Source organism: Pleurodeles waltl, chromosome 3_1, assembly GCF_031143425.1.
Source record: "Pleurodeles waltl isolate 20211129_DDA chromosome 3_1, aPleWal1.hap1.20221129, whole genome shotgun sequence".
Classification (NCBI taxonomy): domain Eukaryota; kingdom Metazoa; phylum Chordata; class Amphibia; order Caudata; family Salamandridae; genus Pleurodeles; species Pleurodeles waltl.
The window spans coordinates 1775265323-1775280749 of record NC_090440.1 but is presented as its reverse complement, the minus strand read 5'-3'; the positions used below and the strand labels follow the sequence as shown (position 1 = coordinate 1775280749).

The 15427-nt window shown below is 41.6% G+C and overlaps 1 protein-coding gene across 1 annotated transcript in view; it reads right to left on the bottom strand.

The window, feature by feature from the left end:
- The window catches only part of CALCRL (calcitonin receptor like receptor), a 286751-nt gene that overhangs the window by 81222 nt on the left and 190102 nt on the right, over positions 1 to 15427 (bottom strand). The window contains exon 8 of the mRNA XM_069225781.1: positions 4914 to 5067. Within this exon, the coding sequence (XP_069081882.1) occupies positions 4914 to 5067 (154 nt within the window). The remainder of the gene's footprint in view (positions 1 to 4913; positions 5068 to 15427) is intronic.

Sequence of the window (15427 nt, the reverse complement as noted above, 5' to 3'; positions counted from 1 at the left end):
TTTGCAAATAAAAAAACCCTTTCTATGTGTAAACATACCCAGGTAAAATTCTGAAATCAATGTTCAGTATTGTTGTACGTATGAACAAACGTTAACATGTTATCAGCTCCTACCACCACAACCCGGGTAATGGTTCATGGTGGTAGGGTAATAGCTTAAAAGAAATGGAAAGGGTTCCTGGAAAATGTAATTGAGGTGCCCTGGCCCACAAATAACAGATGAAGATAAAACTTGTACCCTTACAACTACTCGTAGTCTGTTTCTTCTTGCACAGCTTGGGAGGTTCAGTGGAACTGTCAAGGACGGACGTGAGTTGTTGACTCATTTCATTGTCACTGACCTGCCACATCAGAACTAAATCAACTCCTATGATCTTGTTCCTCTAATGTTCCTTGACATAGCAAAAGCTCCCCACCCGAAGAAAATTAAATCAAACAACATTAAACAAGAAAACAGTTGCAATACGGAACTGGAATTAACTGTGTCATTTTTACAGACCAGTTTTGTAAATGATCAACAGTCATGAACTGTACCCTGCAAAAAACGTTTGTACCGGGTCAATTGGCTTTTCCATTGCAGAAAACCTTCTTAAGTCTCAAGCACTGGCCACTGGTAAGCCACCTAGTTCTTGTGAGGGCCACTGTGAAGTAATGCAGGATTCCGGCACTGACAAAAGCCAACAGGTCTTACTTGCTTTTTGAGTCCTGATTGAAATATTTGAAAAAGTGCTGCAGAGGAAGAAATAAAGCAAACATTTCTTTTTTTTTTCTGTATACACTGCATCCAGTGCTTAATTTGTGCTTGTTGTTTCCGGTGCTGAGCACCGGCACTTATTTTTGAGGGCCGGCGCTTATTTTTCTGCCTCAAGCATTTACTGCGAGCACAATACACATATGGGAAAGACGGAGGAAAAGAAAAACGAAAAAGCGTCACAAGGGGAGAAAGCAGAAAGCTGCAAGAGTGAGCTGAAGGGGCAGGGAGTGGCTTTAAATGGATTGAAGAGGCCCGAGATGGCTTCTGGATTACACTGCCTCAGTATTCAGTGCTCGCACATTTAATTGCAGCATCTGCGTGTTTAAGAGGAGGGCTTTGAGCACCGGCACGTCTTTATTTACAAATTAAGCACTGACTGAATCTATGAGATAAAGAGTTTTATGTGTGATGATTCATAGTACATTTGAGAAGTAAAATATCCCCTCCGGCGCTACAATAGCAGCATTCCACAGGAGGTGGATTGACGCTAAACAGCCAATAGCATGCAGTAGAAAGAAATTCCCCTATAGGTTGAGCCAAAGTCAGCTCTAATTATTTTAAAAAACTGAAAACAACACCAGCTGTTAAGTCAGACCTAAAACAGAGGTCTCTATCAACATTTAGCCAATGAAAGTAAATTTTATTGGCAAAAAAAGGTTTTCGCTTTGTGGTAAAAAAAATCCTTTGCTAATACAGTACTATCAGAAGAGTGCTCATGTTACTCAGCTGCATTACTTCACAGCTTCATATTTCTGTCCCCTGAGTGATTCTCTCCTCGGCCAGAACGGAATGCACGGTTTGGTGTACACACTTTGAAAACAGAACTGATGAATGCTAACAGCAGCTGAAAGGGTAGTGTGATTCTGGAAAGGTTAGTGTATTTAAAGATTATGATATTGCTAACAAAAGCACATTTTCTAGATTGATTACAAGATGAGAGCGCAATTAAATAGGACCTAACAGAAAGTAAGGACCAACAGATCCATGTAGTCTTTCCATTGCCTGGCAACACCATGGACATGAAACATCCAGATTAAAAGAGGAGACATTTTGGCGGATTTTAGTGAAAGGTTGCTGAAAAGGTCTTACAATTCAGTGTGTGCACACTAGGTGTGGGTGCAACTCACAGAGTGAAACTCTTCAGAATTCTATGGAGTTACATAAAAACTCCGCAATATTCTGGGATTTTCCACCAACGGGCAGAAAATATGCATGTTGTGTTGTTCAGGCAGCAAGTGAGCACCAGTAGCATGTGCAGTGCTGAAAAATCAGCCTGAGCAAAGCACAAGAGCGTGGAGCTATTTGAGTTTGTTTTGCTACAGCTCAAGTAGAGAATCTAATCAAGCGGCAGCACCCCCGTTAGAAAATCACGCTGGGGGGGCACTACATCTTGCTCGCCAGCCCACATTCTTGTAGCCTTGTGAGAAAAAAAATTGTCCATGCGGCAATTCGCAGAATTCGGTGGAATTCTGCATTAAAAGAGTAATGTAGATTCAGCAAATTCTGCCAATTCAGCGGGCAGAATGAAACATTCTGCCCACCCCTACACACCACACATTTCAAAACTCAATAAATCGCTTACTTGTTTTGGACTAATTTATAGGTGGGCGTTAAGGGATCCTCCAATTTTAGGAGGAAGCAGTGGAAATGGTGAGGAACTCAATAATTAAATTTCCTCCTCTGTAATGTCTATTTGGAGGGAAGGGGAAAATTTAGCAAATGAGAGCAGCACTTTAGGATTTGGAACACCGCAAATGCAAGTAGCAAAAACACGACAACCTGAAATTTGCAGACACGGTGTAGAAATAAAATAGACAATATCTGTCCAACACTGAAATGTATAGTGTATGCTGCATAATTTAAAAGACTCAATGCCAATATTGAGATTTTGACAAAAGGGCCACTTTTTCTTAAACACACTAAAATAAATGTGTCATGTATTTAGTTACTTTTCCTACTTGTATCCTTCTTTACAGTTTATTTTTTCCTATTTTGCACATCATTCTTAAATAGCCTGTAAAAGGGGTTATTTATTTGAACATTTCAGTGAGCAGTGGTACCTGAAAATACTTAAACTTCTTGCCACATTTGCTATTTATGGATTGTTTTTATCTTCTCATGATTTATTTCGAATCATCAGGATTAAGTAGCAACTAACAGTCTCTTTGCATTCACAACTCCTGTGCGGTTTTATGCTCGTCATCAAGGGTCTCCAAATTAGTTGTGTTTTTGTCCATGCAATAGCACCACAGAACGAACCTGAACTGTGATTTAGGATGTGCTACAATAATATTCTCTGCCGCACAGTTAACATGGGTTGATCTTAGTCTTTAATTATCCGACACTCTTGCCCTTTGATGGTCTAAATATAATCAATGAAGTGAAAAGTGTTGACTGAAAAGATGAAATATGATTTAGCTTCATAAGGTCAAATGGACCACCAGCCCCAAAACATAACTCTTAGAGCTGAAATAAATTGCTACTTTTTAAGTACAAACATCCTTAAATAAATGCATCTAGAACAAACAAAGGTCTGTCTATGTTGTCACTACAGAAGCTTGCTAACACTTGTAGCATTAAGGGGTGATGTTAGGACATATTGTGGCTAAGAATAAAGGTTAGAAACCATTTTCTGCCACCAGCTGCCTCATGCCAGGAGGACAGGATTCCACTAAAATGATTCAATGGAAGAGATAATTACTCTTTGCAGTGACAGCTGGCTCCTGCAAGGTTTTTAGGCAAGGCCCCATTGCCCTTGGCAGAAACAGACAACCAATATTACATTTTGTGGGATTCAGCAAAATGTTAGCTGGCCTCAGCACAGCAACTACTGAGAAGCAATATTGATTCCTAGTCATATCAAAAACTTAGATGGATTTAAATGAAGCTTGGACACTGGTCAGGGTGACGCAGTACTGAAGACCTACAATCTGCAATCAAAAGCCTAGGAAAGGCAACTGGAATAAATAGGCTACCTTGTCTCTGAGGAATGTCGTTTGACCTCATCTATTTCAGTGAGTGAAATGCACACGCATATATTGGAGACAATCCTGTAAATGGCGGGAGGGCATCCACTACTGAGAAACTGATGAAATAAGTTTCTTTGCTGATCCTAGTCCTGAACTCAGCCTGGGACCTTCTCAGACAACTGAAAACGAAACACACAATATCTAAGTAAACAGACCTTTGTCTTGCATATGCATCTAAATGAACTTAAAGGACCATTCATCAGAACTGAACGGGAGTGGATTCATTGCAGATTTCCAAAGCCATTGAAGTAAAAAAACACAGAGGACTTGCAGTAGGAACTGTGTCGTAAAATCTGAAGGCATCTTGTATCTGAGAATATGGTCCATAACCCAGAGCACACAAATACAGAAAACTAACCCAGTTAGCATCGAATAACACAAAATGAATGTGAAAAGAGAACTGCGTAAAAATCAGATAAATATTTGAACCATTTCAGAACCACAGTAAAGATAAAGAAATGGTGCAGCGTGCAGGTGACAGAGAGCGGGGAAGTACTCAAAAGAGCTATTCATGGTGCTGCTCCTGAAACCTGTCTTTGAAGTTATATAAAGTGTCTGGTCCTTTTGCTTGGCTGATTGTTTTTTTCAAAAATATTGAGCATATGAACAAAATGCTAGCAAGAGAAACATTACTTTTGAGAACACAATGTTGCCTCCAAGGGACTCATGACAAAATCCCCTGTCACCCACTTGCCTAATTTGTATCTCACCTCTGGAGGCACAAGGAAGAAAAAGAAGTTCAAAATCCTAATTGAATCTACACTCACAGCCGGTGGGTCTACATAAAGCTACTGCTGCTCCTCTCTCAATATCAGTTGTGTACACCCAGGAGTTGGGCTGTAAGAAATGTGATCTCTCTTTAGTACTGTCCACCACAAAACAGCATCTTACGTTGTCTTCACCTAGGGACGTTTACTAGTGGCCACGATGGGAATGACTCACCAAACCGGATGCCAAAGATCATGGGGTAGCTGTGTTCCTCAGGAAACTTTAAAATGCCCTTTCTTATCGTAAGGACTTAAGTAATTAAAGAAATGTTAGCGGGTGAACGGGGCGCTGGAAGGTAGGAGTGTTTTTTACTCAGTGTTCCCCTTTAACAGTTCAAAAGGCGTAGTAAATGAATATACATACCCCATCCAAGGAGATAATACCATAGTAAGTGTTGTTTCTCAGCAAACACAGCCACCACAATAAGAGTGTGCAAGTAAATGCCTTCACACAACATCCAAAAGTAGTTGCATCCCATCAAATAGAAGTGAATAAACTGAGATATTTTACAGCTTACCTGAAACGAAATAGAGAGGAGAATATATATTTACAATTTCATTAAGGCTCGCAAATAATGCTTTTTTTTAATATGGACTGCTGGAATGAGCAAAGTGATATTTCATCTATTTATTTATCTATGTTGAGCTCTATGTAGTACATCTTCTCTAGACACATTTAAATACACATCTAAATACCATAATACAACCAAGCATACCTACAGAAATGTAGAAAGTTATTACACAAATCAATTGGTACTGGTAAGACTACTTTGCTGGCCCTGATAAAAATATCTGTGACATCCACGAAGATAACAGTTGAAGTACAACTAACATTACAGGGGTACCTTGATGGTGACACAGCTGGAAGACAGAAGGCAACCTATCATTAGCTTCTAATGCGCTCTTTTTAAGATAAATTCATTTGCTATTGCAGCTTGTGTGTTGCATGAAGCATGGTGTTATTAGCACGTTGTTACTACAAGGAGGCTGTTCGATAACAGGAGTCCTTCTGATTGGTCCTCCCTGGAGATGTCTGAATGACAGAAGTGGGCCTCATGTTCATGGCTGCACCTATGAAAAGCATGTTGGCATATCTCCAGGGACAGCTAATTGACTAAGGATCTCTAACCTAAGGAAGACAATGAGAGGCCTGACAGTGAAAAGACTGTGCAAATGGGTAGTAGAACGGCACAAGTGAAGTAAAATTCCCCCAAACCCATAAAGTGCACTGCAGAAAATAAGAGCAACTCTGGTAGGATACAAGAAATACTGATCCCTTCACTATGTTATGAATGACAATCTTTTCTAAGTTGAAGCCTACCAGACAGCACAGCTGTCTGGTTTGCTAACAATATCTTGGGGACTTCCCAAAGCTTCTCTGGGAATATTTTCTGCTCATTGCTTTCATTGTCTTAATGGTTTGTAACCCACATTTTCTGGTTTTGTATTTGCTGGCTTTATGTGTTTTAGGCTGTCCAGGTTGAGTTTGTCCACCCGAGAAGAAATGCTTATTCCTCTTGTTTTCCACCACGAGTACTCCTTTCTGTAAACAGGCCTGCAAATCCCTATTCTAATCTTGTCACATTTGCTGTGCATTCAAAGAGAGAGATCAAATGTCAGGCTTTGTCTTCTGATGGAGCTTGGTGTTTTCTTTTCTTTCTCTGACTTTAAAGTGAGATGATTTATGTGACAAACTTCCTGGCTGCTGGGGGAAGGAAAGGTTTTTTTTCTAGCACACAACAGCATTTAAATGAACTGTGCAGGTATTTCAGAACATATCAGAATTAGGAACACATAAATGAAGCACAATTTTGTTAATTCTGAAGTGTGTTTGAAACAAATATTTTAATAAGATCAAAACAAATCAATACACTAGGTGATGAGATTTCCACACGTTATTGTTTGTGCACTGTTGTTTTATTAGTAAAACTGTCTGTACAAAAGTATTGGTCATTTCAATTGAGAATATGTTGTCTGTAATGGCAGTATCCTACCACACCATGCATACTTCACTCTACTCTACTCGACATTGATCCACTCCGTGCCACTGATTCTACTCTGCACCACTCCACTTTACACCTCTACACACCACTGCACTCTGCACCCTTCCACTCTATGCCACTGCACTCTATGCCTCTCTACTCTACTCTGCACCACTCTACTCTATGCCAATATACTCTACACTACCCTACTCTACTCTTCACCACTATACTCTACACCACTACACTTTTCACCACTGCACTCTACACCAATCTAGTCTAGGCCACTATACTCTATGCCATGCTACACCACCGGACTCTACGACACTCTACTTTGCAACACTGTACTCTCGGCCACTGAACTTAATACCATTCTAGTCTGCACTACAGCACTCTACTCCACTGCCCTCAAGGCCACTATACTCTGCATCACTCCACTCTACGCCACTGCACTCTGACCCTCTCTATGCCTCTGCACTCTCTGCCACTCTATTCTATGCCACTCTGCTCTAAACCGCTGCACTCTATTCCACTGTACTCTATGCCACAGCACTCGATGCCACTCTACTCTGCACCACTCCACTCAGCACCACTGTACTCTACTATGCACCACTCTAATCTATGCCACTGCATTCTATGTCACTGTATTGTGTGCCACTGAATTCTATGCTGCTGCACTGTACACCACTGTACTCTACATCCCTATATTCTTCAACACTCTACGCCAATGCATTCTACACCAGTCCACTTCTATTTGATGTCACTTCTCTCCATGCCTCTGCACTCTACTCGACAGCACTCTACTTCATGTCAGTGCACTCTACGCCATTCTACTCTACAACACTGCACTCTTCACCACTGCACTCTACACCACTCCAGTCTAGGCCACTCCAATCGAATTTGTCCAACTCCACTCTATGCACTCTGCAGCACTGCACTTTATGCCACTGTACTCTACACCAGCACACTCTACGGCAATGCACTTTAATTTGTAATACTCAACTCTATGCCCCTGCACTCTACACCAATCCACTGTATGGCACACTAATCTACTCTAAGCCACTGCACTCTACACAGCTTTACTTTACGCCACTACACTCTATGCCATTGCACTCAGCCGTGGACAACTCCACTCTATGCCACTTCAATCTACTCTGAAACAATCTATTATACGCGACAGCATTCTACGTCACTGCACCCTATGCCACTCTACTCCACTTTGCTCCATTCCACTCTATGCAACATATGAGTGACATAAAGGCGTATGCGATTAAAACAAGAAGACACACTTTACACCTCTGTACTCTAAAACACTGCACTCTATGCCAATGCACTATATGCCACTGCACTCTTCACCACTGTACTCTACGCCACTGCTCTCTGCACCACTCTGCTCTACACCACTGCACTCTACGCCACTCCACACCACTGCTTTCTATGACACTCTGCTCTACACTACTGCACTCTGTCCTAATGCCCTCCAAGCCACTCAACTCTGCATCACTGCACTCTACAACACTGCACTCTCAGCCACTCTACTCTACACCACTGCACTCTACGACACTGTAGTCTATGCCTCTGCATTCTACTTTGCACCACTCCATTCTGCAGCACTGTGATCTACTATGCACCACTCTAATCTACACCACTCCATTCTATGATGCTGCATTGTATGCCACTGAATTCTATGTTGCTGCACTCTACACCACTCCACACTACTTCAGTATGCTCTGCAACAATCTACATCAATGCACTCTACACCAGCCCACTCTACTCAACTCCACTCCACATCACTGCACTCTACTTTGCAGCAATCTACTCTAGGACACTACAATCTATGCCAGCTACTCAAACCCACTCTACGCCATTGCATTCTATGCCAATACACTCTACTCCAATGCACTCTACACCCCTGCACTCTATGACAATCTACTCTGTAACACTGCACTCTATGCCACTGAACTCTCTGCACTACTGCATTCTATGACAATGCTCTCTACGCCACTCTACTCTGCATCAGTCCACTCTATGTCACTGCAATCTGAAGCACTCCACTCTTTGCCACTATATTCTACTCTGCATCACTCTATGCCACTGCACTCTGTACCACTCTACTCTGCACCACTGCACTCTATGCCACAGTACTCTATGCCAATCTGCACCGCTGCACTCTATGCTGTTGCACTCACTCAATTATGCAACACTCTAATCTACATCACTGTATTCCATGATGCTGCATTGTACAATGCTGAATTCTATCCTGCTGCCCTCTGCGCCACTATACTGTGTAACACTCTAAGCCACACACTCTATACCATTCCACTCTATTCTACACCTGTCTACATGACTCCACTCTATGCCACTCCATACACAACACTCTATGCCACTCTACTCTACAACACTGTACTCCACTTTTTGCCATTCCACTCTAGAACACTCCACACCACACTCCTCTACACCACTAACGTTTAGCCATGCTGAACAGCAGCTACGCTGGTGTGCAACATGGCTATAGCACATTGCCAAAGCGAATAGCTATTGCATAGGCAAGACCTATTGGCCTTGCTAATGCTTGTTTTTAACTACCAATTTTTACTACCAACAGAGATACAAAGCAGATCAGATATATACCAGGTACACTATATACAATATGTACGTATTGCAACTATACACATTCTTATGAATCAATTGGTGGAGATTGCTGGAAATGAAACACATTTCCAGTGTACTATCCCAAACTCTCGCCCACAGAGAGGGCTCTTTAAAACGACAGTGAATGTGTCACGCTTTCTCACAGGTATTAGTTTGTGCCGTGCATACTCACGGTCTGTAAGTGTGTGGCACCATTGATACAGAATAGAGTGCAATGGGGATGTATGCTGAGACACCCCCTAGGTCTGAGCAATGTTGATACTTGGTTCTCTGTGGGAGTACAACTAGATAAAGCTATCATGCAGCTTGAGCCGTCAAGCTCTGCAGAGGTGGCACACATGTTGAAGTGCTCACACTACCCAACTAACTGAGTTGTGGTGATGGAGACTATGGAGCTATGGCCATAATGAAAAGCAGTTTCCGTTTGTAGTGCAGCTTGCAGTGTTGCAAAAGCAACAATCTGAACCTGAAAAATACTTCCTGGGATCTCTGCTACTTAAAATCACAGATCCAACTACAAACTGTCAAAAGTCTTTAGGTGCAAAATCTTCCTCCTCTGCTACCCTTTCCTGGGGGGTAGTAACCCATGACAGGGCTCCTTATCCCTGAATATTTTCCTACAGCCGCCTGGGTCTCACCAAATACTGGGTTATTAACAGATAGAAAGTTTTATAATCTCTGTAGACTGGCACGCTGTCCTGGTGGCCGACTGATGGCATTTGTATACCATGAAGTTTGGAAATCTGTAGGCAAGTGAAGGCGAAAGAAGGCGCTGGCCTCCAGAATCCTTCTAACCTGTCTCATCTGAGCACCTTCTAACTAAGATGCCTTTTTTGTGGGGTAACAAAAGTAAAGCAACAATTTATTTTGAAGCAGGATTGGTTCATTGGTAAACCTGCTGTGAGCACCAATAAACTGTTCTGGAATTTAACAAAAATATGTTCCTTAAATGCAGTTAAGACGTATGCAATTTTGTCCCTTTTCTGTGCTATGATTCATGAGTCACCCCACATTTGCATGATGATGTTTTATTGGGGGCATGGTGGAATGTAGGGTGGTTTGGCACCTGCTGTTAGGTGCAGATTCCATCCAACAGTACATTTAGTTCAGTTAGAAGTGTATTATGTGCAGGGATCCTTATGTAGTAAAGAGAGGTCTGAGTTTTATAGGAAAACGTCTGTACAAATTGCACGTTTGTTCTAAATCATAAAGCAAGTAACAGTTTGCTGTATGTAATTCTCCCATTTCTTAATATATGTTTCATTAGTAGCATAGCTGGGGTGTTGAGGGGCCACCAACTCAAAACATCTCAAATCTGAGCATAAAACGGGTGCTGTAATACTGTCAACATAACTGCAGTTTTGCTTTTTATGTCCTGAGAATAATTTTTCCTAGGACACTTGTGAAGCAGTATGGTATCACTTTCGTTAAAGAAACACATGTTGGCATAAGGAAAAAGGGTGTTAGACTAGTACTTGTGGGGCTTATAAGGCTATGACCCGAGTTGCAGAACTTTTTAAAAGAAAGGTTGTTCAGCCTTTCATGAGAAACCCATTCATCCATCCACAGCTGCAGATAAGTAAAATGCTGCTATAACTGCATCTACGGAAACTTTCGCTCCAGAGAAAATGTAAAAACAAAGTTGAAAAAATGCAATGTGTAGTTTTCTCCAGAACTGAAATAACCTAAAATAAGGCTAGGGAAACTCCAATACTCGTAGGAGAGTCCTTCTGACACCGGTCTGGAAGAGTTAAAAGACTGCTGGAAGAAATATAGAAATCTATTTTGAAAATGATAAAAACCGTTTTCTCTAATAAAATTCAAGAAACTATTAAGACTATAAATGAATCCTTTGGGGCCCTTAAGTTGTTAGAGAATTCTAAATCCAAAGAAGCACCTAATAGCGTTCTGGGAGATTACGTATTACGTTAATTAATAAAACATTTCATAATATTGTTCAGACTAATAGAGCAGTGGTTCCCAACCTTTTGACATCTGTGGACCCCCACTTCATCATAACTGGAGCCTGGGGACGCCCACTGAATCTTTATTGGAATCCGGGGACCCCCCACTGAGTCATTACTGAAAGCAGGGGACCTAATCTGTTAATATTATTTAATTTTCTAAGCAGTTGCGGACCCACTGAGAAGGCTCCTCGGACCCCCCAGGGGTCCCCGGACCACAGGTTGGGAACCACTGTATTAGAGAATCAATTGGTTTGGTCTGAATAGAAATGGTCAAACAAGATACAAAGCCTCTTTTGAAGGAAGACAAAAGCTACAGCAGACCAATATTTCATCTTCTCTCTGAGGATGTCACGGTTGCAAAGACAATTTCCATAATAAAAATCTGAATCCACTTTCATGTGTGTTGGGTGTCCTACCCTTTCAGTGTCAAGGAATGTTGTAAGACATGGGGGGATTGCTTTGGCGGGCTGTCAGAGTGCTCCTGGCCCACTCCCCAAATTCTTCAAAATCCTGCACATAAGTGCCGCCATCCTTTGACATCTGAGCATAGGCAGAAACAGAGGCCTGGGGCTCATGCTGTGGTTGACAGAACTAGCGACTTTTGTTCACTTCATAGTCGTGGCTGTTAGCGCGCCTGGTCCTTAGTAAGTAAACTTACAAGGGGACGCGTATAGGCCGATGAACATTTTGAATTGCATGGAGTATCCTAGCCATGTAGTGACTAATGTATATCAATAATTTCAATACGCAAACAATAACTACTAAGAAAAAACATTAATCAACTGTTAATTTCCTCAACAATCCATAAATGACCACAACTCAACTTACGCTTAACAATTTTTATTCCCTATTGGTTACAATACTAAGTCATGAGGTTAATTCAAACTTTATTTAATCAGCTCAATATCAGTTCATTAGAGACAACCAATAACATAATCTAATCAATACTTGTGAAAACATTTGTTCTAAAGCTTCAACATAAGATAGCAAAGATGAATAAGTAATCATTATTGGCAGAGTTCAGCAATCAGTTCGTCAATCATTGTCACTGTCAATGTCACCCCAGTAAATTTACCTAACCCAGATTAGCATTAGCATGTGGGACTTAATTCGAAAACAATTTGGAAAACATGAATTTGGAAAAACATCTAGCTAAGAGAAAACTATAAAACAGCACAGTTGGTACCTAGAAGAAAAGGCACAAAATTAATCAGTCACATAGTCATAGCTACCCATCCACAGAATGGATCAGCAACAAAGTCAGTCTTCATCTTCAGGTCATCAATCGATCAGCAACGCATCAGGCTTTCAAGTGCATAAGCCCAATAACAGGATCTCGGAACGCATATTCTGACGTCATCGATTCTCTCCTCAGATCTGAAATTTTAGCCCCTTGTCATGACTTTTTATTAGAGATTTCCAGTACATCCCCCTAATTCCTATTTGGTCAGTTAGTCCTCCATATGTGACGTTACCCAATATATTTTATTCTACATATTTATGAGTTCTAATATTTTGTCCTTCTCAGTTCATTGATTGATTCGCTGTACGATGTCCTCATCATCCGGCTCTTCAGGTATCGAAAATGTTGCATCTTCCTCTTCAGTCAGTGTCTCTATTGTCTGAGTCCTGGGAAAGTACATCTCGTCTACTCTACACATAATTGTAGTAAATTGCTTCCATCATCTCCTGTCCGTCGGTACATTTGTAGAGAATTCTAACTAAGCAACTTTAACATTGAATAGTTCAGGGACAGTTCATCGCACCAGCTTCTCTGCAGCTTCTCCTTGAGCATTAGTATAATCATGCAAGTACTTCTCATCTAACTTGAACTTCTCCAGAGCTGTTAGTTGAGGAGTCTCAATAGCAGGTATATTACTCCCTTCCCTCACATCCATTACAGACATTCTCGCCATTACTGTTATAAACAATATTCCACACATAATTGCCAATACAACACTCACATATCTGCAGCGCCTAACATTTCTAATTTGATTATTTAACTCAGACAGGATCTGTAACGAATCCGAAAGCAGAAATAACTCTTATATAAAGTGCAGTAAAGGGAGAACTTCTTCTCTCGCAGTTCAGTTTCACACTCAGGAACCCTTTTCTTTTGTCAAATTTTGATTAGCAGCTTGTCACATTTGGTTTTCAATGTCAAATGAGGTTATCAATGTCTTTTCCAGTTTACTTTATTCAACAGCCTCTTTATGGTTTTTCTAGATTAGCTCAACAATTCAGCTCCCTTATCACCTTCAGGTTACATCAAAGTACTGACTTGGAACTTCTCTATCAAAACAAAAGGACATGAACTCGTGTTGCCATTCATTGGTAGTTGCATAAGCCCATTCAGGACCTGCATATCGTCAACTTGCAAATCTCTTTCTTTTTAACTTTCGATCACCACTTAGTTCTCCTTCACTCAATTCTTCTTTCCTTGTAGTGTCTACTTCCTCCTCTATTGTTTCATTTATGCCCAGTTCCTTTTTCTTCCCTATCTGCGATTCAGGCCAGTTATCTCCTTTTCTCGATCCTTCTGTCAATAGTTTTCTCAAGATTGGACTCTTCTCCTTTTCTTTCTCTATGGTGTTTTCTCTTGATGGACCTGCAACAGGTTCAGGAGTAGTCGGATCACCTTGACTTTGATCTGTCTCAACTCTTTCCCCCTCTTGGTCTGGCACTTGCTCTGTTTGCTTATCAGCGCCATCTGCTTCTGGGAGAACCTCTGCTGAGCTAGGCTCTCCTGCTGTATCCGTTGAGATTGATTCTTCTACACCCTCCTGTAATTCCTCACCTTCGTCTCTTACAGGGGTAATTGAACCATCTTCCACGAGCTCTGGTTCAACTTCAGGCTCTCTTGGCTCTTTTTCTGGTTCAGGTGCGGCGACCTGTTTCACCGTTGTTAGTGCTCTTAACAACGCTTCTTCATGCTCCTATGGACACACCACTCTCTTTGTATGACTCGCGTGTATCCAGTTCGGAAGTCCTGCACACTTCACTGCTGTCTTTGTCGTTAAGACCAATTGACATGGGCCTCTCTACCGTGGCTCCAAACACGTATTGCGAACGTGCTTTCGGACAACGACCCAGTCACCGGCTCTCAGATTGTGCCCTGGATCGTGGATGGGTGGCAGGGTGGTGGCCTGCACCTGCTGACAGAAAGAGCGAACCACATCAGCTAGACCCTTGCAGTAGTCCAACACCATATCATCTGTAATGTTTGCAAGTGCATTGGCTGGAACTGCTGGTAATCTCATAGCTCTACCCATGAGGATCTCATGGGGTGACAGCCCTGTCTTTCTGTTGGGTGTGTTTCTCATCGACATCAACACCAAAGGCAATGCATCTGGCCATTTCAGATTCGTAGCTGCACACATCTTTGCAATTCTTGATTTCAAGGTACCATTTATCTGTTCCACTAGTCCTGATGCTTCAGCGCGATAGCTACAATGCAATTTATGCTCGATGTTAGTGCTGCACCTAAGAGTTTAATCACCTTGTTATTGAAGTGAGTTCCCCTATCTGATTCTAAAGAGATCGCAAACACGAAACGTGGTATCAACTCCCTGAGTAACAACTTTGCTACTGTGAGACTGTCATTCCTTCTTGTAGGGTATGCTTCAATCCAGTGACTAAAAATGCACACAATCACCAACACGTACTTCACACCTCCACATGCAGGCATCTCAATGAAATCTAATGGCATTCTGCTGAATGGACCTCCGGCTCTTCCAATGTGGCTCAAATTCACCACTGTCCCTTTTACAACATTTAGCTGCTGACATATAGCTGCTGATAAATTATACAGCGATGACATAATGCTTCTGCGGCTTGCCTAAACTTAGGATTGAACCAATCAATTTTGAATAACCGAACCATGGCATCCCTCCCAATGTGTGCCTGCCCATGATAGTAGCAGGCCATTTGGGACAACAAACTATTTGGTAAAACCATCTGGCCCTCCACTGAAACACAAATCTCATCAGGTCTTTGGACACATTTAAACTTCACCCAGTCATTTCTCTTCCTTGTCAACATTACGTGTTCAACTCTTCCAGAGTATCGATCACTTTCAAAGCAAAACTTGTACATGTATTTTCTTCTTCTGACATAAGTTCCCACTTGTCTTTGAACGATATACAGTTCAATGCACAAAACCTTGCGACTTGATCTGCATATCCATTTCCCAATGAGATGTAATCCTGTGCCTTTTGGTGAGCACTGCATTTCACCACAGCAATTTCTTCAGCCAACTGTATTGCATACAGCAATTCTTT